Source organism: Trichogramma pretiosum, unplaced genomic scaffold (genome assembly GCF_000599845.2).
Source record: "Trichogramma pretiosum strain Unisexual culture from Peru unplaced genomic scaffold, Tpre_2.0 scaffold16, whole genome shotgun sequence".
In the NCBI taxonomy this organism is placed as follows: Eukaryota; Metazoa; Arthropoda; class Insecta; order Hymenoptera; family Trichogrammatidae; genus Trichogramma; species Trichogramma pretiosum.
This window is the reverse complement of record NW_019641647.1, coordinates 509,493-536,163: the sequence shown is the minus strand read 5'-3', so window position 1 is coordinate 536,163 and position 26,671 is coordinate 509,493. Positions and strand designations below refer to the sequence as shown.

The 26,671-nt window shown below is 37.8% G+C and overlaps 4 protein-coding genes across 4 annotated transcripts in view; 2 read left to right on the top strand and 2 right to left on the bottom strand.

Moving 5' to 3' along the window:
• Positions 1 to 14,454, top strand: part of LOC106658182 (dendritic arbor reduction protein 1-like) — a 71,938-nt gene extending 57,484 nt beyond the window's left edge. The window contains exons 4-8 of the mRNA XM_023459884.1: positions 3,108 to 3,512; positions 3,747 to 4,006; positions 4,268 to 4,731; positions 5,517 to 5,576; positions 13,825 to 14,454. Coding sequence (XP_023315652.1) covers positions 3,108 to 3,512; positions 3,747 to 4,006; positions 4,268 to 4,731; positions 5,517 to 5,576; positions 13,825 to 14,018 — 1,383 coding nt within the window. The 3' untranslated portion in view covers positions 14,019 to 14,454. The remainder of the gene's footprint in view (positions 1 to 3,107; positions 3,513 to 3,746; positions 4,007 to 4,267; positions 4,732 to 5,516; positions 5,577 to 13,824) is intronic.
• Positions 14,455 to 16,318: 1,864 nt separating this feature from the next.
• Positions 16,319 to 22,490, bottom strand: LOC106658663 (exosome component 10-like). The gene is made up of 4 exons (XM_014380717.2): positions 22,171 to 22,490; positions 21,743 to 21,988; positions 20,231 to 21,676; positions 16,319 to 20,037 (listed from the first exon to the last, which is right to left on the bottom strand). The coding sequence occupies exons 1-4, from the start codon at positions 22,237 to 22,239 to the stop codon at positions 19,255 to 19,257; spliced, it is 2,544 nt and encodes an 847-aa protein (XP_014236203.1). The 5' UTR covers positions 22,240 to 22,490; the 3' UTR covers positions 16,319 to 19,254.
• Positions 22,491 to 22,915: 425 nt separating this feature from the next.
• LOC106659055 (OCIA domain-containing protein 1) lies at positions 22,916 to 24,575 on the bottom strand. Its single transcript, XM_014381355.2, has 6 exons — positions 24,080 to 24,575; positions 23,722 to 24,014; positions 23,506 to 23,642; positions 23,337 to 23,436; positions 23,229 to 23,267; positions 22,916 to 23,144 (listed from the first exon to the last, which is right to left on the bottom strand). Exons 1-6 carry the CDS (start codon positions 24,158 to 24,160, stop codon positions 23,033 to 23,035), a joined length of 762 nt encoding a protein of 253 aa, XP_014236841.1. The 5' UTR covers positions 24,161 to 24,575; the 3' UTR covers positions 22,916 to 23,032.
• A 310-nt stretch (positions 24,576 to 24,885) lies between these two features.
• LOC106659365 (ubiquitin carboxyl-terminal hydrolase) lies at positions 24,886 to 26,614 on the top strand. The gene is made up of 7 exons (XM_014381895.2): positions 24,886 to 25,079; positions 25,156 to 25,167; positions 25,249 to 25,377; positions 25,498 to 25,640; positions 25,913 to 26,054; positions 26,126 to 26,201; positions 26,311 to 26,614. The coding sequence occupies exons 1-7, from the start codon at positions 25,047 to 25,049 to the stop codon at positions 26,463 to 26,465; spliced, it is 690 nt and encodes a 229-aa protein (XP_014237381.1). The 5' UTR covers positions 24,886 to 25,046; the 3' UTR covers positions 26,466 to 26,614.
• The last annotated feature ends 57 nt before the right edge of the window (positions 26,615 to 26,671 follow it).

Sequence of the window (26,671 nt, the reverse complement as noted above, 5' to 3'; positions counted from 1 at the left end):
CCCCATGATAGAGATTTCAGCCTCGCACAGCGCGTGGCATTCGAGAGATCTGCACTTTATCCTGCGCGAGATTTGTCGGCATCCTCCGCATATCCTGCGCTAGCTCGAAAACATCGTCGCTTACATATTCGAAGCTCATTGTTAGCCCTATTAGGACGCTCTTCCTCGCACAATCTTGCTCACAAGCGAAAGAGGGAGAGACGAAGAGAGAGAGAGAGAGAGAGGTACAGAGTCGAGGACGACCAACGAAAAACAAAAACGAAAAAGGGAAGGAGTAAGATAGCGAGTACTACATACACGTGCAATAATACTGCGTGGGTGTCCCACTTGAGCTTTGAGGTTTTATATAAGAAGATAGTGGCACTGGTGCAGTCGCGGTCGACCTGCGAATACATATATTGCCAGAGTGCAGAGTGCAGAGCTGAGAGAGAGAAGCGCGTGTTATTATTAAAGTGGCTGCGCACTATACACATATTCGTGGACTGCACTGCCGCAGTGAGTGAGAAAGAGAGAGAGAGAGACAGAGAGAGGGCATGCATGGGTCGCTCTATGATTACCAAGCCAACGGAGCACTCGTATACTTTCTTTCTCTCTTTTTTCCTCTCTTCCTCTGTCGATGTCGATGTGTGTGCATATACATAGGTACACCTTTAATGGCCGGATGCGAGTGTTGGCAGTTCAGAATTCAGATGCGCGCTTGCTTATCCACACACACACACACACACACACACACATATTGCCCATGTAGAGGGACCAGCTCGACAACGACCTATGTTATTATCGCCCGAGCCTTTTTTCCACCCTTCCCTCCCTTTCGCCAGCGAGAACCTTCTCTCTCTCTCTCTCGCAACTCTCTCGCAACTCTCTTTGCTTTCTTTGCTGTTTCGCAGTTTTATACCCATTGTTATTATGTACATGCGCGATATAGCCGCAACGTATACACAAGCACTCACACTCGCAGGTTTCTATTAATCTGGAGCGAATTATCTTGTGGGACACTTTGCTCTTTTGGATTATTATATCGAATGCGTTTCGCGCTCGTGCGCGCGGGAACTGCTCGAGGCGGTAATTAAAGTACAGCCGGCCCGAGCTCGCCGTTCTTTTCAGCGTTGAGAGCTCGCACAAAAGTCGACCTTATGCTCTACAGGATACGTCTATATATATATTATATATAAAATATTAATATTAGCTCGCGATTTTGCCTCGCTGCGTGTGAGGTCGACACGCGCGTGCGCGGCCAATTTTTTCCACCCCTTTTTCCACTTAAACACTTGGTGCTGATCTGCTGTCGGTGAGTGAACTTGGATAAAAACAATTTAGCTTCTCATCGTATGCACTTCGCGAAAGGAGCGAAGACACATTCAGTGCAACAGGCCATAAAATTAAAAATTCGTGCAAATTTTTTATGAGGATCATTGGGTAAATGTTGCATCAGGACAATGAGTGTCCTGCATTGAAATATATTAGTGCTCGTGTATAACAATTGTTCGTTTGCTTTATTAGCCAACCGAATTCTATCAAAATCAATCACAGCCATGAAATAATTTCAAGTCAAGTATATTGAGAAGTATATTGTCAAGAATTTATTCCAAAAATGTCATTCTGTAAACATTAGGAATTCGAGTATATGAAGGGTTTTGGACTTTTTGGTAGAGTTCTCGCGCTTTTTTGAGTATTTTAACTTAATATTCATAATTCATAACTCGCGCACACGTGAAAAGAATTAGGTTACAATTTCTTTCTTTATAAAGAAGATACTGATTTTACACAGTTTTATGGCAGAAGTAAAAGCAGTCAAGATTAATAGTAATTTAGATTTGGTGTTTTTATGAAGACAGTACTCGGTGTAAGAATCGAGAATTTGATCGAGGTCCTCAGAGTGAATGTTGTGAAATCTCTACACCCTCAGGCTCTACATCGATGTACCTGAAGGATAGTTTCAATTTTCATTTGACTCTTCGTCAACTTCAATTTGCGTTCGTACGTCTCACGTAGAGGGTGAGTAGCTCTTCTATGCCACCTCATTTTTGTGAGACACTATACGCGCTCCTCGATGCTTATGAGCTGTATACGTGTGCGTGTGTGTGTGTAATAGTATACAGTACATCTACATGCGTAGAAGCGTGGGCGGAGGAGGAGCTGCGCAGGAGAAACTCGCGCGCAAGCGAGGCGTGAAAGGGGCGTCGTTGACTTTGGTATTATTGAGCTTGCGGACTCTGCGCGTTTATATCGCACACATAGCTATAATATACCGAAATGTATACAAGGATAAGCGCGCTCATATGCATACGCGCTCACATGCTCGCGTCTGCCTGCTCTTCGGAGGCGTGAACTTTTCTTTGGCTCTTTGCGTCGAGAGCGGGCTCTGCACATCTCGTACAACTGCGCAAAGAACAAATCATTCCGTGACTATCACATATGTATAAATACACCGAAGCGTTGTTTATATCGCACTCGCGCGCGCTCCCTAACTTATACATAATAGAGGTGACTCTGCCGATTTTCATTATGGATGCCTCCATTCCCTCTCTCTCTCTCTCTCTCTCTCTCTCATCGCGTATCGTGGCATATGTATATCTAAGCGTTCGGTACGACTGCCTTACTATACGAAATGCTCTTTTTATTGTCACGATCAAGGTGTTACTTTGAACGCACGACGTATCGCTTCGATTTTGTCCCTCTTTGGCGTACGCGTGATTTATGCAACCAGCATCGTGACGACTTTTGATTATGCCCATAACGCCCCGTAACAAGTTCAATTTTACACGAAGATTATGTATTGTATCTATATGGGTCCGATTTATACATCGATGAATTTTCATGGCATGGAGCAACGACGTTCGTTAGGAGTACTCGAAACGACGCTTTTTTCGATGCGACTTGATTGGTCTTTGACGGCGGCAACCAATTTAAAATTCAAATAATTATGTTTAAGAAATTAAAAGCTATCTTCAAGTACTATTATGTACTACGACTATAATTAGAGGCTTTAACTAATTTATTCTATTTGTCGACCACTTGTGCCTAAGTAAGCAACAGCAAAAAACATTACGCAACGTATAGCAAGATGACTTTCAATGATTCACAACGATAATTTAATTTTTCAGCCCGTAGAGCTCGACACGCTCCTATCGAGGAACGATGGCCACAGGGTGGACGACGACGACGTCGCCAAGGACAGCACGATCGACGAGTACTTCGAGCAGGTCGGCCCAGCGGCGTGTCGGCCGAGTTTCGTCGCAGCCGTCGTCAATAATACACAGCAGCAGCAGCGAGGCGCGCATCAGCATCATCATCATCACGGCCAATCGTCGTCGTCGTCGTCGTCGTCGTCCTCGGGGCATCATTCGTTGCATCAGCAGTCGTCGGCGCACGTGACGACGTTGCAGAACAACCCCAGCGACGACGACGTCTTTCTCAGGCCGCCTCTCTGGGAGGACATTACGTCGAGCATACAGAAATTAGATCCCGAGAATGCCGACATGCTCGGACAGGCTCAGACGGTCTCCCACGTGAGTTTCCATACTCAGACCCTCGTATGTATTTTTTTTCTTTTTTTTAATATTATAGATTATCGTCAACTTAATCTCGCGAGAATATTTGCTTAAACTTAATTTGCCTATACTTTTACTTTGATACATTTCTCGTCAATAAATTGTTTTACAATATCAAGCGTCAATTAAAATATATGAAAAAATATTATACGTGTACGAGAACGAATTACAAGATTAATTTGTATTGTGCAGCTACACGTAAAGTTGGAGAATCTCTCGGACGATCAAATCGATCCGATGTCGTCGCCACAGCCGGTCCTGTCGCCTCAAGACATTAAACCCGATCCTCAATCGTTGTCGCAACCGACGCTTCATCTACTCGAGGCTCCAACGTCGTCGTCGTCGTACATCGCCGCAGCCAATAGGCAGCAGCATCATCGGACCAATGCCTTCAAATTGTTTCCCTGCACCAACAACAATAATCCTAGTACCAATAACAACAACAGCATACAGTGAGCAATTCAATCATTTTTTTCTTATCGAAATATTCGTGAGCTTGTGACAAGTAAAGCTTCGTTAAGAAATGAAATACCGTTGCTACTTTCAAGAGCTCTTTAGCGCTGATTCTTGATAAACTCTTGAGGTTTTTTTAAATGTTCTTGTGCTTCACGAATACATAGTACTCTAACGATATTCCCCAAATCATTTAATTATAATTCAACTATTCCACTCTCGAGTATATCTTTAACGATCTTCAAATATCTATTCGACAGCAATAATTGCAACGTGAGCAGTAACAGCACAGAACAGACGCAATCGACAAACAACAATAGTAGCAATAACAACAACAGCAACAATAGCAATGGTGCGCTGTCCTCGCTGACGTTTGGCTCGATGTCGCGTCTCATGTACGTTTCACCTCTGACGCCGCCGATTTCCGATCCTGGCTCACCTCTGGCCGGTGGACCGTCGCGTAGGACGCCCCCGCCGCCGTACCCTCAAATCCAGTTGACGACGAGTAACGCCAATAATCCTGGAAATAATGGCCTCCTGGTCGGGGCTAATAGTAACAATGCGGCCTCGAGCTTGAGATTGGGCTCCTCCACGACGACGGGGGCGGCATCGGCGAATAACACGACGTCGGGGACGGTCGGCCAGACGGGCCATACAACAAAGTTCAACAGAAGAAATAATCCGGAATTAGAGAAGCGGAGAGTTCATCATTGTGATTTTCGAGGTAATGTTATTGACAATTAATTCAACGGTAATTTCATATCCTGTACATTGATACTTTGACGCGTTGGGTTTTTCCAAAAACAAAAAATTAATTAATTTGTTTCATTTAAACGTTTTTTCTCTTACGACTCACGATGATTGCGGCGATTTGTTTGTAACATATATATTATGAATTTCCGCGACACTTGCAGAATTATACAGATATGCAGGTATTTGCTCGCGGAGTTGCTGTATTAATCAGCTGCAGCACTTTTACGACAAAATTTGTGTATAAGTACAGGTTTATTATCATAAAAAAAAGATATATATATTACGTGCGCGCAAACGTTATTACGAATCGTCGCGCTAAAAGGTGTTACTTAAACGCGTCGAAAATAATAATAAGCAGTAACTGCGCTGGTCATGCGAAGGCCTCGCGTATGTGCAGACGTGCGCTGCCTATACGCGTATATTATATTATTATTTCACGCAAACGCGCGAAGATGAAAAAAACGTATATGCACACGCGACAGCGTCGTCTTCGTCGTGGTCGTTTCAAAAGAACAGATACACACTTGTAAAGATGTGGCTCTCGAGAAATTGAAAAGACGCTATATGCGCCTGTATATGGCAGTGACTTTTTGTGTCACTTTAGAAGCGTACGAAGAAGGTATATAATAATAAGAAGAAGAAGAAGAGAACGGCCGCGGCGACAAGCAACGTGTACGCGCTGACGACTATGATCTCTCTCTCTCTCTCTCTCATTTTCATGCTTTTTTGTTCTTACTCTTGCTTCTCTCTTTGCAGGATGCACGAAGGTGTACACAAAAAGTTCGCACCTCAAAGCTCACCAGCGCATCCATACGGGTAAGTCGCTGCTTTTATTATATGCACATACCTCTTGGACTAAGTAAGCCTGCTTGTGCTTGAAACTACCTGTGTGTATGTGATGCGTGTATGCAGATATCGCGCTGCTCTCGAGCTGTCTCAATAAACAAAAATGTAGCTACACGCGGCGTGTGTGCGCCGAGGGAGAGATACACGAGCTGCCCGACGAAACTGGAAATTTATCGAAAGGCCATTAATTTTGCCGCCCAAAGTATCATAGTTCGCTATCGCTTTTATGGGAGGGACTTTGATGCGCTGAGCGATATACTCGCGTTGTATTATAATGTACATGTATATATATGTAGTCAAGCTGCACGTCCAACTACTGCAACGCGTACAACGTGAGAAAAAACCAACTCGTGCTTTCGAGAGCTTGATTTATACGTGTCTCGCGATGTACGCACACGCCAAAGGTTCGATGCCACTCCGCTTACAATGAAAGTCAATCGGTGAGCCGTACGCATCTCGTGCATGAATCGCGTAACGAACGAGCAGCGGTGGACAACGGTGCGTTTGATATTCGATTACATTTCGCAAGAGCTGCGCGTAACTGGCGAGGCTCGCGACGTGCGCCTCAACCTCTTTCGTTGCACGAATATTAAGGAGCTGATTTGGGCCTCTCCAGTGGGAGGGGATGAAACGGAACGCGACGAGCTCCCTATACTCAAAATTATCAAAGCTGTCGACTTTGAATGAACTCGCAATTTCATGGTCATATTTTCATTAACTAGGGCACATAACTATTGAAGGAAATAATAACTATACTATATAAACATTATTTTATCGAGTTGAACGATTCAACGAGTCAGGATCTTGTAGATCCGTTACCTTTTTCGGTTCAATTGTTTGCTATTATATTTCCTACTACCCGGATTTTTAAATTTTTTTTATCATATATTTTGTATCTTTTTATATATTCCAAGTCCAAAATTGACGATTTCTCGTAAAAACTGTTAATTTTTAAGAAAGGTAAATTCTTTTGTTCATATTTTTACAAAATTTGTCTGTATTTTGAAAGAGGTATTCCCGAATTTGCTTAACTAGCTACGCATGTATTATGCGACGAGCGGCAAAATCCTCTTAACTGAAGACAAAGTTTGAAATTATGCATAACGCGTGTCCGCCGACATTCGCTGCTCTCGATGTACGCGCGTCGTGACACGTGCCATTCTTCGGTGTTCTGATTTTTATTTATTTTCTTTTTCGAATTAGCATTCTTTTATTAAGCCGTCATTAAACTTGATAAACAGTAAAAAAAACAAGCTATAATATCTCAGCGAGAGGCGCACGTCGCGTGGCTTTTTTGCGGGGATAACGAAATTTTCGAGACATTCGTAGCTCTGGCTTATTAAGAAGGTGCAAGTCAGATATCGTAGGCGCGAATCGAATCATGATTAGCGAATATGTTTTGCTTTTTTTTCTTACAATTATGGCCCAATTAGCGAATATAGGACAAAAATCGTGTTCCGTCTGTATCCATCAAGTCGAAGGCGTACAACGGAAATTACTCTTTATGAGTGCGCGTTTTTAGACGTATAGGTAACTCAATAAGACGCGGGCGCGACGCAGCACAATCAGCGCTTTCGAACGAGCTTGGATAATTCCAAAAAAAGACGAGTTCACGCGAGTGCGTAGTACGCGCGGGACTAATAGTCGTTGCGAGTTACCATAGCTAATAACCGCTCGCGCGAAGCGAAGAAGAAAGAAAGAGAGAAAGATGAACCGACAGCGATACAAGCCGAGCTTTTATACATTAAACGGACCGCGAATGACTGGAGGGCGCGGTACACGTTGTGCACGTACGTGCTCTATGAGCAGACCCAAGTGCGCTTTGCGCACTGCAGCATATATAGATTCTGGCGCGCGCGCGGAATGAAGAAATTATATAATCGCTCGTTTAGCTCTTGCTACTGGCTGCTGCCGCTGGGAGGAGGATGATGATTATTGGCCGTCACTTGGCCATTATATAAGTGTATATATTAATTTTTATTGCCGCGAAAGGGGGAGAACGAGTAGCTTGTCTAAGAGTGCGTCGTGGTCCAGTGAGGACACCACCGCGCATTATACGCGCGTATATCCTATATACCATATACTGGCTTGGCTTGCATGTGGAGGTAGTTCACTTACCGCGCGCAGCAGCGACTAATACAATTATGAGAGGATACGCAACGAGATGAACACTTGCGGTTTTACTCTCTCTCTTTCTCTCGACCGAGTATTTATGCTTTATTGCCCGTGTGTCTACTATACTTTGGACGCGTGTATATTGGAGTCTGGCGCGTGAAACGTCTGTATGTCTCTTTTTCCTTTCCTTCTGACTGTAGTCGATGCCAATGCTGCGAATGCAAATTACATTAACGCGGCGCAAATCATACTGCGAGCTCGAGAGTCGCTCCTTTTATTTCCGCGACGAACGAAACGACGAACGAAATGCGACGCTCGCTTTTTATTTATAATCAGCGCTACACGTGCAGTTACATACATTATATGGCAGGCTCTTTATCGCCACTCGCCAAAGAAGCAAAGAAAAAAAACGAGCTTTTTTCATTTATCCTCGGCGATATAATGTGTATGACGAACAATCCAGGCAAGGAAAAAAATGTAATGTGCATAAGCCGAAAGCTTGTCCTCCTAATATAAGAGAAATCCATAATACAAATCAGCATCCCGTTGACTTCCTTCCTCGGCTCGTTTTTTTGCTGATTTTCATTCAATACGCGAGCGGCCCGCGCGTACAGTACACTACGCTGTATGGCAGCCATTCTTTGCGATTCTTTTCATTCGGACTTTCGAGAGTCCGCGGCACCTAAATATACATATAATAAATCCAGCTCATCAGCATAACGAACGCCATCGGCGAGGCTTACTTTGAATCGCCAACATCCGGTGTGCGTACGTACGTGTATGTGCTCCTTGTACGCAGGTATACATATACTGGACCTCTCTCTTGCTCTTACTCTCTGTATGTATGTGTAATATAACATCGGTGTGCGCTCCGCAGGGGACCAGGTTGCACACGTTCTCTCTCTCTCTTTCTATCTCCTCGGCCAGTACACATAACGGGTTGAGAGCCTCAAGCACGTGGCTCTTCTTCTTCTCCTTCTTCTACATCTTTTTCCTTTTCTCTTCTCTTCTTCAATGAACATCGCGTAAACTTGAAGAAAATTCATCTCTGTTGCACATGCAAAACTCGATGCGCGCACGAGGCAAGCGGCATTCCATTATCTATGCTATATTATTCATTATGCTAGAACAACTAGCGAATAATTTTTAGCAGCTGGCAAAGCTGTAGACGAGTTGTACATTCTTTTTGCACAAACGACCCTCCGATTCGCACATTTCGTCTAAAACCGAGCCGATTAAATTGCAGTGTTCAAGCAAAATCTTCCACGAGTATGATCAGTTTACTTTACTGACTTAGTAAATTGGTTATATTTGTATACGCGTGACTTTTTTATTTCAGCGCAAAAGTGCCTCAAATGAAAGCGTGGCTCGTTAAGCGCGCGCGCGCGTAGTGCTGTATATGTAGGACGGTTTTTATGAATGGAAAGTGAATCTCGGAATTTCGTGTATGCGTATCATAACATAAGCGTGTGTTTGCGAATGTGCGCTTGCGACATGTTGCGAACAAAAAAGAAGAAGAAATATTGACTTAAAAAACACGATCGATCTCACTGTGAAATGTTTATTTTTTCATAAGTCGGATATTACGGCTTTATCAATCGTGAAATTTAATGTACCTACAGAAAAATGTTCATATCCGCATTTATATATGAGTCTAGACATTTAAATGCCGATACGAATCTCGAGCTACCGATACATGCTCGAGTCAAGAGAGAGAAAGAGAGAAGCTGAGAGGGGAGAATCGCTCGCGAACTGCGAATCTCGTCAAGCGCATTCATCCCGCTGGATGTGTCATTTTACCTACGGAGCACCTTATGTTTCATTAATATTCCAATCAGATTAGTAAGACCGCGCGTACTAAATCATTGCGACGTGCTCCATTGACTTTTTGTACACACATCAAAGCGATGTCTCTGATCGTCTTGTCTCTTGCGTGTGTGCGCTCGACAGATCCGACGACGGAAACGCTTTAATTTTTCACCCGAGACCTCTTCAGGTTTGACGTATCTTTGACGTACGATCGAAATTCATGCGCCGAGGAAAGTATCGTCGAGTCGCCGATTTTTCAATTACATTCAACCTTATGATCATCGTTGCAATGCGGAGACGATGATATTCGCCACTTGTTATTCATCAGCCAATCGCCAAGTTCTGGGTATGGATTTTCTCATGCACCCACGCCCGATACGTGTTCGTAAATATTCTTATGAAATTTTGTAAAATACACGATCTTCGTATCGTAACATCTCACGAATAAATATCGAAAAATTTTCCCTACAAATTCTCAAGGATCTGAGTTCGTATATATTGTAATGCCCATACGTATTATCGACCAATCTACGATGCAGATGGAATAAAGAGCGGAGCAATGGTTCGATCATCATTTCGTAATTCACTTTAGAACTTGTGAAAAAAGTGCACTGGAAATAAATATATTCTTTGGAGCTTTAGAAAAATTTCGAGATTTTATTCTAGTTGGCTTTATGGACGATGCAGAGCCCAAGTGACCTAATGACTTTCTTATACTTTTTTATATCATCAACCTCGCGTAAGGCATCGTTCATTCGATCGAAAGATATGCAACCGCTATGAAAGCACAAAGGCCTGACTCGATCAACCTCGCCATTTGTCTCTCATTTCATCATTGCGAAATCGACGAATTTTCGTTCAAACTCGCCTAATGTATACGCGTCGAGAAAGAATCAAGAAAGAGAGATTAGAAAGAATAGAACAACAATTGCTGCTTAGGAATTGCATTGCCAACGATTGAATTTTTGCAAAATATTTCAATTGCCTCGAAAGCCCGACTCGAAGAGTATACGAGCACGTCGGTAAGCCGCGCGTTGATGTTTCCATTGTCTATGCACAAACACCAAGCATAGGTCACAATGAAAAGTGCAAGTTGAATCGAACGAATGATATGAATGATTTGTATGCATTATGGGTCTTCTGATCGAAAAAAATGCTTTATTAACATATTGGCAAGTATAAAGACGCAAAGGCACGGGATGTATAAAAGCAAAAAGTGAAGCGCATGAAGAAGGAAACGTACACGTGAGCGACACGCTGGGCAGACGAGTCGGCAGCCGTCGAGCTGTATCGAATGATTCATGCAATCGGTTGGACGTATGTAATTAGGATCGATCGGTAAAGAAAAAGCGACGAGACGCTAATTCGATACCGTAGCGGGATAATGGACGATGCGGACGAGTGAGCAACCCGACTCGATGACGTGCATTACGACTTTTTTCCTTTTTGCACGACTTAATTCGATTTGGCCATTTTCAGAGCACACATTGCGATCGCGCGCGGTGGCATAAACGCAATAATGTCTCCATTTGACAATCGAAGCCATCAAAAAAGACCGCGTAGGTAGATGAGTAAATCTTACCTTCAATTGCTTTACAGCTATGACTCGCGATCGCGAAGCGTTAATATAATTATAAATAAAGTCATTCGGAGCGGGGACGCGCTACACAATCCCAGCAAATTTTCTAATTGTTCGACGATGGCGAGGAAGGCAAATTAAAATGAAATCCAAATGCGAGAGATCTGCAAGAGGCAACTTCTCGTTGTGTGTCTGTCGTCGAGCTTGAGACAAAGAATGGCTGTTTGCGCGCGGTGGCATTAATGAATTATGCAGATTCGAGCCGAGTAATGTCACCCTTTCGCGTGCAGAGTTCGCGTGTTCGTCTCTCTCTCTCTTTTTTACATGCCCGCGGAGAAATATTCTCCTCGTCGATCGCGTTGCCTCATCGTTACGGCATTTTCCAAGTCGCATCATCGCTCGCGCGCATAACTGCTTATGCATGTGAGTCGTCTGAGGCTGTGTCGGTTGTGCGCGCCTCTCACCCGCGCAGCGCGCATATTCCGTGACATGACCTTTCGCCAGCGCACGTATACTTGGAGACAGGCCGTACGTATGGCGCAGATATAAGGTAGAAAGATCCAAACTCGCAGAGAAGAAAGACTTTGTTTTGTGTATATGCTATATGTGTGCCGTATGTGTGTATGTAATACGACGACGACGACGACGAGCGGGGAGAAAGACGCGAAAGAGAAGGTTACAAACTTCACTCTCGCTTGCTCGTACCTACTCCTCTCTCGGCTCTCGGCTGTAGAACAGCAAAAGATCACGATTTCGTTTTTATTGGAGCTTCTCTCTTGTACACTCACTCACTCTCACGTACGGTACTCGCGGCGGCTTGCATTGCCCAATCTTCCCTCTTTGAAGATACACACACACACACACACACAAAGGATAATAGTTCGTGACCGCCTACATTAATGTATCGGGGGATAGGTACATTCGTAGCTCGGAGTTTTGTGCTGTTGTAGCGCTGCACACATACACACAGACACATGTATAGGACTTTGCGTTTCTCTGGCTGCATATGTACTCGGGCCTATATGTTAGCTGCTATACATACATATAAGAGTAGCTTGGGCAGAATCTATATATCTGCACTCGTGTATACGTACGTATATGTATATTGTACGCCGTATCGTATGCATGTGTGTTTGCGTTTGCGTCGGGCTCTGCTTGCGTAATTTCCTATAGGCGTACATGCACAGAGTCGACGCGAGTCTGGCACGTATAAAAGGTACGATCTATCGCTTAATTGCACATTCTGCGGCTGCTCGGTCGTCGCGCTATGCGGCTCGATCGGCTTTGTAAGGCTCGCGTGCTTCGCGCTGAGCCGCGCACGAGCAAAGGCCGATTTTTCGTGCTTCTGCGCCATGTGACCCGACCTGCCAGCTCCATGCGCACCTTTTTTTCCTCTCCTACGAGCCTTCGTCGGCCAACTTTTCGCCGCTCTTGCTCTTCGTCCTCCGACTATCTCGGGGAAAATTCGTTCTTTTCGGTCGTGAAATTATCGACGTCTATAGGAGCGATTGCCTAGTTGCAAAGTATACTCACGATCGAAGCCCGTAGCACGAGGCAACAACTGCAGCAGCGCTACGCAAAAGTATTTTTGATATATTATATGCACAATGTATGCGGGCGATGGAGAAAAGATTATTATTAAGAGATATTTATGACTTTGTTCCATTTGGCTGGCTGCGGAGCCCGCTTGCGCGTAACGTGTTGTTTGTAAATAGCTGCGAATATATATATATATCTATGAGCAATGCGAGTTGTGTGCGCTTTTGAAGGGGGTGAAAGGTTACAGCAGACAGAGCCGAGTCGACGCCATATATCGAACGATTCTTTGTTCGCTATCTAGACTATCGTTACCAACTATTCCAAAGAACCGATCGCTGACTCTGCTATGAACGTTAAAATACGATCGCTGCCGATCATCTTCCTGAGGTGACTTTTGGCCACGCGCTCCAATCTCTATTCATTCAAAGTCCTCGCGCGTTCGAAAGGGCGCATCGATGAGAAAGATTAAACGATTGGGAATATGTATATAAATATAAGCTCGGTCGCACCTTTTTTTTCTTCGATTTCGTTCGAAACGTATAAATGCGAATTGCGCTTGCTCGAGAGTACCTTTAACACGCGCCTAGAGAATAGCATTGCTATGAGGCAATCGGTAATATAGAGTCGCGGTCTCTCTCTCTCGCGTGAGTTCTTTCTCTCCAGCTAGAATGCAAATCCACCTCTTGGATCACAATCCTATAATACGTGTGCAGTAAGTAAGCTCTTGACTTGTGCCTTATATGAGCTCGTAGCCATACAAACGATGTGAGACGGAGAGAGAGAGAGAGAAAGAGAAAAGAAAGAGACAAAGAGGCCATATTTTAGGTGTTCTAACTAATGTTTAGGACTCTCTATAGACACGCTATGGATGTATAACAGTTGTATTCGAGCGCGAGTGCATGTATGTGTTTCTACAAGAGTGTAATTGAACGACCTATTTGCCGGCTTGACTTATTCGTGCCGTAGAATTTGTATTAAACTCCCAACGTGATTCTTGTATACTTTATAGGCACGCGGAGTAACTTGGAAAGTTGGACGGATTAAAGTCGCGAGCTTTTTCATTAGATTATGCGAGCATGTACATTTAAATGTAGACAGTTTGGCTGTTATGCTGTTGTAATGCCTCTTATGTGACGTTTATCTAATTTTTCTAACCTTTCTTTCGTCTTTTTGCAGGTGAAAAACCGTATCATTGCCACTGGCCGGATTGTGAGTGGCGCTTCGCACGCTCGGACGAGCTTACGCGCCATTATCGCAAGCACACGGGGGCCAAACCCTTCAAGTGTACCGTCTGCGAGAGGTCCTTCGCCAGGAGCGATCATCTGGCCCTGCACATGAAACGGCACGCGCCCAAGCTCACGGCCAAGTGATAATTGACCGCGCAACCCGAAGCAAACCCATTTTCCCACCAAGAAGTCTCAGTTCAATAATTGTTGATATAGTTTTTAATTTAAATACCGAATGAATTATTACTTTTTAATTTTAAAATATCTCAATCATTTTCTGTGTATTCCAGTATCTTATATTGCCTGTAAATCAAAATGTATTGGGATACCCGCGAGATGCCCCGTAAATACTGTATATTTCGCTCTCTATATTCTCTCCTTTTAAACTTATCTCGCTGCTCGGCCATTCGAGGTCAGCGCGCAAACATCGGCAAAATATTTATTCTACACCATTAAAGCTCAAACGATAAGCTTGCGACAGCTTATGATCTCCCTTGTGCTCTTGAGAGCTTTAACCGACTTCTATCGATGACTAGTGATCTGACACAAGAGCCACTCGATTAAATACCTTAATTATTGTGAGCCGTGAACACAAAGAGCTTCTTTAACAGATAATATATAAATATGAAAATACTTATTATACACTGAAAAAAATTTTATACCCAAATCCAGCGAAAATGGCTAGCTGGATCAGCAAAAGATATTTTGCTGCCACGGCAAAATTATTTTGCTGTGGGAGCAAAAAATTTTTGTCGCGGCAGCTATATGATTTTGCTGGGACAGCAAAAGGTTTTCTCGTGGCAGCAAAATATCTTTTGCTGATCCAGCTGTCCACTTTCGCTGAATAGACTTGGGCACAAGGACACTCGTAACCAATCGACTTGCTTTGGAAGTCCAATGCATGGCACAGAATGTGTAAGTAGCGGAGAGCAACGAACATCGTCGAGAGCCAGCCGAGGCAACTTTTTAGAACAAGTTCTAAATGCATAACTCGGAGTCAGTGGCGGCACACACGTGAGATGTTATTTGCTGGCATTTAGCCTGCTGCTGCGGCACACACACACACTCACCCATGCGATGTCGGCCTACACATCGCTGTTGCGATTCAGAGCGATCTCTAAAACGATTCGCACTGTTTCGTTACTACACGCACAAACACAAACACACATTGCATGAGACGATATCGCAACTCAAGAGCCTTATGCAAGCACACGTATACACACACGAATGATCACATACTCACACTAATGTGAACGATTCGAATGTCCGTTATAACGCGACTTGACATCGTCAAATCGCACACGGCACCAATTTGCACAAACAAGGATGCTCCGCTGACCGCCACTCGAAGGTACAATCACACATACACATACACACACACACACACGCATGCGTGTAAGCGAAGCAACACGCGCACGAGCTGCCGAGTTGCCAGCACGTCTGTCGTTTGTCGTTACTCCCAAAATGCAGAAACACATAGTATTGACTGTTTTTCGACCGTATTGCACCATGTCAGCTTATACGAATCCTGGTCACTCGACAGCTCGCGCGCGTGTTGCTTCGTTTACACTCATGCGCGTGTATGTGTGTGTGTGTGTTTGTACCTTCGAGTGGCGCTCAGCGGAGCGTCCTTGTTTGTGCAACTTGGTGCCGTGTGCGATTTGACGATGTCAAGTCGCGTTATAACGGACATTCGAATCGTTCACATTTGTGTGAGTATGTGATCATTCGTGTGTGTATACATGCATTTGCAATGTGTGTTTGTGTTTGTGCGTGTAGTGACGAAACATGCCAGCAAATAACATCTCACGTGTGTATAGAAGTGTGTCGCCACCGACTCCGAGTTATGCATTTAGAACTTGTTCTAAAAATTTGCCTCGGCTGGCTCTCGGCGATGTTCGTTGCTCTCCGCTACTTACACATTCTGTGCCATGCATTGGACTTCCAAAGCAAGTCGATTGGTTACGAGTGTCCTTGTGCCCAAGTCTATTCAGCGAAAGTGGACAGCTGGATCAGCAAAAGATATTTTGCTGCCACGAAAAAACCTTTTGCTGTCCCAGCAAAATCATATAGCTGCCGCGACAAAAATTTTTTGCTCCCACAGCAAAATAATTTTGCCGTGGCAGCAAAATATCTTTTGCTGATCCAGCTAGCCATTTTCGCTGGATTTGGGTATAAAATTTTTTTCAGTGTATTATTGTAATTATGATTATGATTATTTTTATTACGATTACGGTTATTATTATTATTATTATTACTTTTATAATCATAAAAGTGTGATGCGAGATTTATAGTTTTCTCGATGAGTTGAATTAATTTTTTATATTAAAAAATTGTACATTTTAATTTTTGAATATTCTAAACAAATTATATAGTTTAGCTTATATTTTTATAATACAAAATTGAAAAATTTGAAAAGATTTTGTTTAAGGTGCAATTTTCAACGTCTGAATGAATTCTACCCTTTTGGTAGATAAAAATGATTTTTGATTTCATCTTTTAGAGTATCGGAAAAGTATACTTTTGATTTTAAATATGATCCTATTGTTTACTATGACACTTAATTTATTAACCGTCGATTCACGGAATAATGTAATCATATTTTTATCATTTTAATGACTGTGACCAATACCGATACTCTGGAAGTTGATTTTTTTTCTGAAAGTACATTTTTACCTGGCCTGGTACAGTATTATTTTAGCAAAAAATTGTTTTAAAAAATGTACTAATTTTGCGTTTCAGCAAGTGTGAAAAACTGTAAACAAATTCACATTCAACTCTTAAATACGAAAATTTTGAAAGTGTAATTTGAAATTTGTTATAATGGTGTTTTAGTTTGAAAAAAGTATCATTTGATCTTAAATTAATTAAACTACCATTACGTCGGTTTCACGTAAAGGCGGTCGTGAATGTATATAATTAGAAATAGATTAGAAGTAATTTAAAAATCAGAAATTATACCTTTTACTCGAAGCTTTTCATGAATTTTATGCAATGCATCATCTTCTAATGGCTACCGGCGCACGCTTTTTGTGGCTGGCCCACATCTCGATTTTTGTAAATCATCATGATTTTTATACAAACGAGCAAATCAATGACGAGGTGAAGTGCATGAAAATTACTGTTTGTTTACATCATTTTTCAAACTGAAATAAAAATAAATGAATATGCTTTAGATTCGACTCAATAATGGATTCCTATTATATATTTTTTTTTTATTTGATGATCTGTATAAGTTCAGGAAAAGCACGAGAAATTTTACGCGCGATTCCAAAAGCATCGATCAAATTAATAAATTTAAAAATGAAAATTATGTAATTCGGCAAATAGCTCATGAAGCATGCTATTCACATTTCGACGCTGTACACGATCACTGCGATATACATAATAGTTACGAAGAATTACAAGGTCGCTAGTCCAGATGATGACAGTGTGCTACTTACTACTTTTTTTTTATAAATAATGATTAACATTATCATAGAGCTATTATTGTAAAAGTAGTTTTAATTGATTTTGTAAAATGTACCAACCGATTATACATATACATATATATAATATATTTAAACATAAAATATCAGAACAAATATAATATTCTGTACGGCGCATGAAGTTGAGCGAAACAGCTGAGATTTTCACGTTCGATGCCTCTTCGGCGCGCTCTGTTTCCAAAGACTTGTAACTTTTTTTCGCACTGTAGAACTTAATTATATTTTCGATACTTTACCCAATACAACTTTTAAGACAAAAATGATACATGGATATTTAATGTCAATATACTGAAAGTCGAGGCGTGCTTTTGTCAATTGGAATTGCTACGTCGTTATACACACATATATGTCAGGCTGACATCGTCACAACGCAAACCGTCCAAAAATAATGAAGGTGCAAAATTGTGGTAACTAAGAGAGCAAAAAATTTATCTTTTCAAGCGTATGGGAGTATCTTGAAAGATATTTCACCACGCTTCAAATGATAGATGTGTATAAGAAATGAAACTTTATGTACAAAGCCGATGGAAACACACGAAAACTTAACAAAATAATTCATGAATTTTCAGAAAAGTAAAATACGATTGGTTAAAGTCGAGAGAAAATGTAATTAATATTGTGTTTCCGTTGCTTTAATTTTATTTATAATAGATATTACAAGTGCGTATTTAATTATGTATTACACTACATCCTTATGGCAAAATTTAGACTATTAAAACGAGTACTCGTATGTGTATTATAAGTATCACTATTCAGTGTATATAACGTGAAAATTATAAAATCCAAAAGTTGACATTTAAAGAGACGAGAAAAATCGATAAACCCTAGTCTGTATCTGCTATATTCGTTGAAATTAAAACGAAATTAATAATAAATGAAATATATGAATCGTTGAATGAGATATGATATTTAAAACAGTTATTTTGGGAAATCCTGCAACCTTCCATAAATTATAGATGCAATCCAATCGTGAAAAGGCACTAGTATCGCGAGAAAATTTTATTGGAGTATAAAACTTTTTTTCAATGGAATTTGATTTTGGTCTCGGTGATAAGTAAAGCGCTCACGCAAAAAGAATTCATGAGTAATAATTTAATCAAATTAATTGCTTTATTTTTTATAATATTTACTACGTTTTTTTTTAATTTATTCAAACATAAAATTTTAGTATGGATCGTCAAACCACATATTTATGATTTCTTTTGTTGAATGTCCGATCGCACTATTGCATCGTTGTCAGTTTTGTTTATAAATTCATTCACATTATATTCCGTAATTAGAGTTAAATAGTCGATTACTTGCCTAGAGAGCAAAAAACTGGAAAGTCTCAGATCATTTATAATTATTTGTCGAGCCGAATTTTGTTTGGGACGCAGAAACATTTACTTTCATCTTAATGTCATTGGAACATCAAGAAAAAATATTCATAATTTTGATAAAAATTATTATCGCTCCTTTATTTTTACTAAATCTCATCTCTGTTACTTTTTAGAATCAAAGCAAATATTTAATTCTTTATTCTAGTCAGATTTAACACATTCTTTGATCCCTATACAATTCTCTATGGTAATTGAGAAAATATAAAAAAGTGTAGTATAACATATACATTTTCGAGCACATGTCATTTTATTTAAAAAATTGGAAAACAAATCATGAAAACTTTTCGAATTTCCCTTTTTATTTTACAATAACAATAATCATGGTATACTTCAGCGCTATTGATGAACTTAACAATTTTAAAATTTTTTCTATCTATAACATGAAAGGTATTTTTTACTAAATTATAAAGGCACCTTTAATTTAAATCAATTAAAAAAATACCAATATTAATTTTTCATGCTTTTGAATATAATTCTAAAACCAAGCCAGTCTCTTCTTCCAATCTTAAGTCGTCAATCAAAACTGACTTGACGTCTACGTTTGCGACCATGCATTTGTCCTAATGTTTCAAACTCCATCACATTCATTCGAATTTTACCTTTGCGCCAAAATTTCTTTTTTTTTTTCTTATTTTTTGAATTTTGAGATGAATTGGCAGATTGTTCGTCTGAATTTCGAATTATAGATAACATTTCTTGAAATTTCTTTCCTTTTGGAATACTTTTGCCTTTTTTGTTACTAATAGGTATATAGCTGGGAGACGAAGTTTCGTTTCCATTCATCTTTTGTGTTTTAACCGATCGTTGCTCTTTACTTCCTTCAATCATTTTTTTTCTTAATTCAGTTTTAGTAATTGGCTTTTCAGACATGTTACATATGTCAAGCCAGTTTATTTGTTTTTTAAATTCGACTCCAGGATTATTTGACTTATTTTTATCATCTTTAAAATCATGTTTATCATGCATTTCATTAATTTCATCCAATGTGTAATTGAAATACCTTGCAGATTTTTTCTTATAAATTATTTTGCCTTCCGTCACTTCTTCATTTCTAGTTTCTTCTTCTTTCCGTTTTTCTAATTGAGAACTTGCAGTTGAACTTAAAAGTGCATCGATAGATGTATTAAGTGCAGAATGATTGGGAGGTAGAGTTTCTTCTTGTGTTTCGGCTGTAGAAATATCCTCATTTTTTTTAAAGAATGGATTGACTATTAGTACACTTTCCTCTGTTGCTGTAGACGGAATCAGTTTATATTTTTTACCAGGACTCACGAAAAATGGTAAATTTTTTTCCGTCTGAAATTGATAAATATTAATTGATAATTAATTATTAATTCATTTCTTAAAATTATCATTATAAAAGATGAAATGAGAGTTAAAGTTGATTGATCTACTCTATTTGGTGAATTAATCCATAAATTACAAACTGATTTTTGTGAGATAGAAAAACTTTTGCTCTCATTTGCCAAAGTATGTAAAAATACTGTACCTCTGTTTTTGAATTGTTAAATGCAGTACTGGATAGCATACACGGTAAATTTTGTTGAATTGTCATTCCACTTATCAAATCAGGGGAGGATGTATTCCATGAGTTCGAATCATTTAATTGATTGTTTTGCATCAATAATTTATCTGTTGTTTCAAAAGGTTGATCTCTTGCATTTGAAATTAATTTATGAATTATCATTACATTTTGTCTGATAAGGGGTGGTATTTTATCACAGCATGCAAAGATTCCATGCTCATTCTCTGGCAGAGTCTCTGCAATTTTTATTAACATATGATCTGGTAAAACCATATGGTAACTTTCATCTTCTTCTCTTGCAGTTTCATCTCTCCATTTGTGCAATTCTTTTAATACATTGAGTTGTTTGCTATTAAAATTTTTTCTACTTTTTTTGTACATTCTTATGTAACTGTTGTCAGTATAAACTTCTTTTTTATATACTTTTTTACAACTAATAGTGCTATTGGTAAATACATTTTTCAATATACTATCTAGGCCGTTATCTTTATCAATTAAAGCATTTCTTAAGATATCTTTTAGGTACAGCAAATAATGTATGTCTTTTTGGGCATATTTTGTCAGTTCCTCAGGTAAGGGCCTTACCCGCCAATCAACTATTTGAAAATATCTATCAGGATTAATATTGCAAAAAATATCAAGTAAATAAGGTAAGTTAAATAGTGGAAGTTGCAAATCTTTTGCAGCTAAGTGAGTATCAAACATATTAACAACATAAAGAGATAAATCTCTTTGTAATGAACAAATATCTGAATGAGATCCATGAAATACTTTAAGAATGCTTGTATTGGTAAAGATAACATTTAACATGTGTAATTCGGATCTGAGAGTTAATGCATCAATTACATAATCAGTATCAAAAGTTGATATTTGCATTAAGCAAATGATACCTTGGAAAGTTCTATAAGTGTGCTCTTTAAAATCAATTGCAATCTCATTGTAAATTTTTAAATTATCTACCATGGCCCTAAGACTTGCTGTATCATTAATAATAATTAGCGGAGTTTCTTCAATAGATTTACATTTAATTGGTTGCCTCCTCTGCAAGTGTATTTCATGTGGTTTGAATTGATTTAACTCAAACTCATAAGGATGACTATAATATTCAAATCCATCTTCCCCCTGTACTTTATGAATAGCTAAGGGAGTAATTGAATTTGGTTTATTTTTAATCCTAGGTTTCCATGGTCTATAACTATTTTCAATTTTATCCTTAAATTGGAATTGTGGTTTTGGAACATTTTCACAAGTAAATAATCTTAAAGTTTGCGTTGCAGGATGAGTTTTTGAAGAAATTTCATCATTTTTTGATAAAAAATTATTCTCATTGTATGATATTTGCCTCTCAACAACAAGAAAGTTAGTGGGTGTATTTTGACTAGTGCTTTGTTCTATATCCATATAAGCTTCCTGTCAAAAATAGTACATTTGTTAAAAATAAAAATTCAATTGAAAGATATCAATAATTGGACTTACCGCTCTATTAAGCAAAATATCATTTGACTCTAAAAGTATATTATATTTTTCATTAATGTTGTTTGATATAATATTTGTATCTACTCCTGCTTGTTTAACGATGCATTGCATAATATTGGAGATTCTTTTAGTGTGCTTTTCCCTTATTTCATTAAATGTTGGGTAACACTTGTAGTAGTGAAAATCTCTATCACATGGTAATTCATCAGATGCTGTACATCCATTTGTAATGACATCCAATGCAATCTAAAATTATCCATACTAATTAAAATGCATTTTTCACAAATAAATGAAGTAACCGAAACAAATAAAATTAGTAGAAGCATCTTAATTCCATAAACAATATTATAATTATAAATTAAAATATGAATGTTAATATGAAAATAAACATGAAATACAAAAAATGACACATGTTTACTCAGCATTACCTTTTTAAAATCTTCAAATTTCTTTTCAAACTGATTCTGATCTACACTGTCAGATGAATTTTGAGCCATGTTGTTATAGGAAAAAACGAACTGTTACAGACTGTCATGGAGTTGTTTTTTATTGTAACTTGATTTATATACAAGCAAGGGCTGAGAACTGACCTATTTCGTTAGTACGTTATTAATTCACAAAAAGTTCACGATTAAAATCGGTGGTTTGATACACGATGCAGACACACTGTGAGATAGATGTATTTTCACACGTGCTTGCGGTCTCGCAGTGATCGCATTCTGGCGCAGTCTTTCACGTTGCCTTATTTGATGCGATATTGATGGCAAACACTCCACCAGAGGACACTGCACGTTGTAAATTTTTTTTCAAGAAATCGTGTACTATGGCTATGTGAAATTTTTTAAATGCCAATAAAAAACCTACTACTACTACTTCAAGAATCGTAAGGCTGTTATGTATTCTGCAGAGGCCAATAAACAAATTAAAAAAAAAATTCAAGAAGTGCCGCAAAAAAGGCTTCACAATTCCCTCTATTATGTTTTTTTAAATTTCACAGGATAAAATTTTTTATTTACATCACAAAATGATATTCAAAGATTTAAATTGTTGTCTGCAATCATTCATTCAAGGTTTTGCATGATTTAGAGATGATGATTTCAAACAAATTTCAATAATTTATTCAATAATATAATTCAAGTAATTCAATAATAAATTAATTAATTCAATGATTGAATTAAATAATAAAGATTTTGATTTTGAAAATATATGATACAAAATCAATCACCAGATTTATGAATCTTTCTATAATATTTTTACACTATTTTTTAAAAATTTTTAAAACATAACATATTATGTTCCCCATACATCGCCATACTTGTTCTTTTGAGTTCCCTCTAGGTATTGATCTCTTGGCTCTGGTCTTCTGTAAACTGGAGGCTCTATAGGTGCAGGAGCAGCATACCTATTTAAAATATATGTATTCATTAGATATTTTTAATAATTACTGTAAATTTTAAGATAAATAATCATCCTCTATTTGACTTACCCTTGCTGTGGTATGTTTCTTTTACCTTCTGGGTAAAGTCTAAAACAATAAGAAATTTTTTTTTTAAAGTTCAGTATCAAGCGTTGCAATTTTTTAAATTTCATTTACCTGCTGTTATATTCTTGCCTATTTTTGTTTCTCAAATCATCATAACTAGTGTAGTTTTTGGGTTCTTGTGTCAATGTTTCAGATCGTGTTGGATAATAATCTGAAATAATATTCAATTATACTAGATGTATATAATTTGAAAAAAATTAATAATCATTTAAACACTAGCCTGATGGAATTGTATCAAAAGAACTAGTTGATGCTATATCAATATCTGTTGATACACTTTGACGTGTCCACAATTGATCTGGGTTTTTTTCTCCTTCAACTGTTACATAATTCATTGGTATATCATCAATATTTTCCCTAAAAATAATTTCATCCACAATATCAATATCATACTTTTAAATATCATCATTTTACTTTGAAAATAATCAAAATTAACCTTGGTTTTGATTTATTCAAATGTGGCAATATTTTTCTCATATTGCCATCAGGAACTTCTAGAACCCTTTGCACACAGACATTGCTGTATGATATTCTACCTATAAAGTAACCCAGTAGACTAAAACCTATTACAGCTGGTTTTGCTCCCCATCGTGCGTGAGATAATATTCCAAATTTTGCTCCTGCAAATGCACCTACACCACCTAATATTGCTAATGGTATAGCTCTAGTAACAATTCCTTCTTTTAGACATTGAGACAAAACTCTCTGTTCTTCAGGTGTTAGTCGCACCTGCAATTTGAATTTTAATTAAACTCATGCTGATTCAGTTTTTGTTTACAATTAATAGTATATACTCTGTCATTAAATTGCATTTGGGAATTATGATTATTGGAGTCGGACGAAGGAAGACCTTCTGTAGAATTATAGTAATTCATTTTTTCTGAAAGCTTTTTTTTATTTATCAAACGAATTAAACTAAGCAAGGCACAGTAAGGTTATTACGGTTTATATTGCAATCTTTTTTGACTCGTGCTGACTGCACAGACGTGGTTTAAAAAATATACAAGAAAACGCACCGGTTAATTTTTCCCCACTCTACAGCTGTGCAAGTTTGCGTAGTCTGCTATACTATAGTAAAAACATTTTAGTGTTTTCTTTAGGGATTTTATTGCTGTACTAGTTATTTATAAGAATTTTTACAAATATGAATTCGTCAAAATAATCTAAATGTCATCGTTGAAATGTATTTATAAAATATAAAAAAAAAAGAAACGAAAAAGTTGTGTCTAGACTAGACAATAAAAATTTAACTATATTACTGATAAAACGTAAAAAAATAATAATTAGTAATTTTCATGAGTTAAAAACAAGAATATTAGAGGTATGAATTGAAAACTTGACACTCTTTTTTATATTTTTTCATATGCTCATTCATTTTTTTAAATACATATTTACTGCAAGTACATACTTGGCTGCAATAGATTTTTTGCTCGAGTTCTTTACCGAGCCAAAAACTTATTCTTAACCCAACCCAATATTTTTATATTATTTGTGAAAAACTAAAATTTTCAAGTAAGATTAATGTGTTATTTGTTTTGACTTTTGGTAGTTGATTTGTTTACTAATAGCGTGGCTTGTGTACACAGGCGCACCCCGTGTCATGTCGGATGTCTTCAGTACTTGCTGAGACTGCAACACTGTAGTAAATAGTAAATACACGCTTTTATATTTAACTGTGTCCGGCAAAACGATATTGCTATCTATAAGTGATTAATTGTGAATTGTTTCATCATATTTTCTGCAAAAGCACAATAAACAAACATGGCTTGGGTACCTCTAGAGTCTAATCCAGATGTAAGGAATAAACACATTTTTTCTTTATGTTTAGAGTTTTTGCAAAATCATTCATCTGCTATTTTTGATGTTTTAGGTTATGACCAAGGTGGGAGTCACTTTATTTTGACATGCTAAAGGTTTGAAATTTTAAATTTTATTTAATTACTTGTTATTTTTTTCACCACAGTTCATGCACACACTTGGTGTACCAAAAAAATGGGGTTTAGTTGATGTGTATGGATTAGATCCAGAATTGTTAGCATTAGTGCCCAAACCTGTTGCTGCTGTTATTTTGCTCTATCCAATATCTCCGAATGTAAGTATTTATTTTTTGGATTTTCTGAGTAAAATTATTAATTTTCATCAATTTTTTTAATTATATCAAATATTAGATACATTATTTTTCTTGAAGTTAATAATACTTCTTTTCATTTAGACGGAGCAATATAAAGCTGAACTAGAAAAAAAAGAAATTGAAAAGGGAACTAAAAATAATAATGTCTATCATTTAGACCAATATGTATCAAATGCTTGTGGAACAGTTGCAATCATTCACAGTATTGCAAACAAACTTGATGAGTAAGTATTTTATAAATTCAAGAGTATAACAAAATTTTATTTACATTATGCTTAATTCTTTTCTCATTTAAAGTCATTAAGAAAAACATGTAATTTTTTTTAAATTCAAATGGTATGTGCTCCATGTAAAATATACAGTTATTGTTTCCATCATTCTTTTTATTTGAATTTTTATATTAAAAATAAACTTTTAATTTATTCTTTTTCATGTTTATAATTGATATTGAATAGTATACTGGATGTGTTAAAATTGAATTCTTATTAAATTCTAGAATTAAACTTGAAAGCGGAGTTTTAAAAGAATTTTTAGATGAAACCAAAGACTTAGATTCTAAACAGCGGGGTGAAAAATTAGTTAAAGCTCAAAGTATTAGTAGTACACATGAGGAATTTTCTCAAGAAGGTCAAACAGAGGTAAATACATTTGTAAATCATAATAAAAGGCATTAATTTGGCGTTTATACTGTATACTTACATTTTTATAGCCTCCTTCTGAAGATGAGAAAGTAATTCATCACTTTTTAGCATTCATAGAAAAAGATGGCTCAATTTATGAATTAGGTAAGAAATTGCTAAAATGCTGAAAATTTTTATTTACTTAGATTATTTTCTGTAATACAGGTTTTTTCTTATGTTTTGATAAATAATATTAAATTTTCTATTTTTTCAGATGGCAGAAAACCATTTCCTATTAATCATGGTAAATCAAGCCCAGAAACATTTTTAGAAGATGCAGCACGAGTTTGCAAAGAATATATGGCACATGAACCTGGACAAGTTCTCTTTACTGTGATGGCTATTGCTGATATTGAAAATGCCAATTAATGTGTTAAAATTGTTGCATGAAATCTTTTTGTGAAAATGAAAGAGAATGAAATTCTGAAATTATACTGCCATATTTATTTTTTTAATAACAAGAGTGTATAAGAATTAATAAGTTGTGTGCATTAAATCTGAAGTTTTACACAACAAACAAAAAGTTGATGATTAGAAAATTTTTTTTGGTTATCGCTCATACAAAACATTATATT

Bases quoted from the DNA above. Each gene is read 5' to 3' on its own strand.
- LOC106658663 (XM_014380717.2), bottom strand. From the start codon at position 22,239: ATGGCTCAAAATTCATCTGACAGTGTAGATCAGAATCAGTTTGAAAAG. The intron at 21,677-21,742 runs GTAAGTCCAATT...TATTTTTGACAG, and splicing joins ATATTTTGCTTAATAGAGCG to GAAGCTTATATGGATATAGA. The intron at 20,038-20,230 runs GTACAGTATTTT...TATCAATTTCAG, and splicing joins TTAACAATTCAAAAACAGAG to ACGGAAAAAAATTTACCATT.
- LOC106659365 (XM_014381895.2), top strand. From the start codon at position 25,047: ATGGCTTGGGTACCTCTAGAGTCTAATCCAGAT. The intron at 25,641-25,912 runs GTAAGTATTTTA...ATTAAATTCTAG, and splicing joins ATTGCAAACAAACTTGATGA to AATTAAACTTGAAAGCGGAG. The intron at 26,055-26,125 runs GTAAATACATTT...ACATTTTTATAG, and splicing joins CTCAAGAAGGTCAAACAGAG to CCTCCTTCTGAAGATGAGAA.
- LOC106659055 (XM_014381355.2), bottom strand. From the start codon at position 24,160: ATGAATTACTATAATTCTACAGAAGGTCTTCCTTCGTCCGACTCCAAT. The intron at 23,437-23,505 runs GCTAGTGTTTAA...ATATTATTTCAG, and splicing joins TTTTGATACAATTCCATCAG to ATTATTATCCAACACGATCT. The intron at 23,145-23,228 runs GTAAGTCAAATA...TATTTTAAATAG, and splicing joins AGAAACATACCACAGCAAGG to GTATGCTGCTCCTGCACCTA.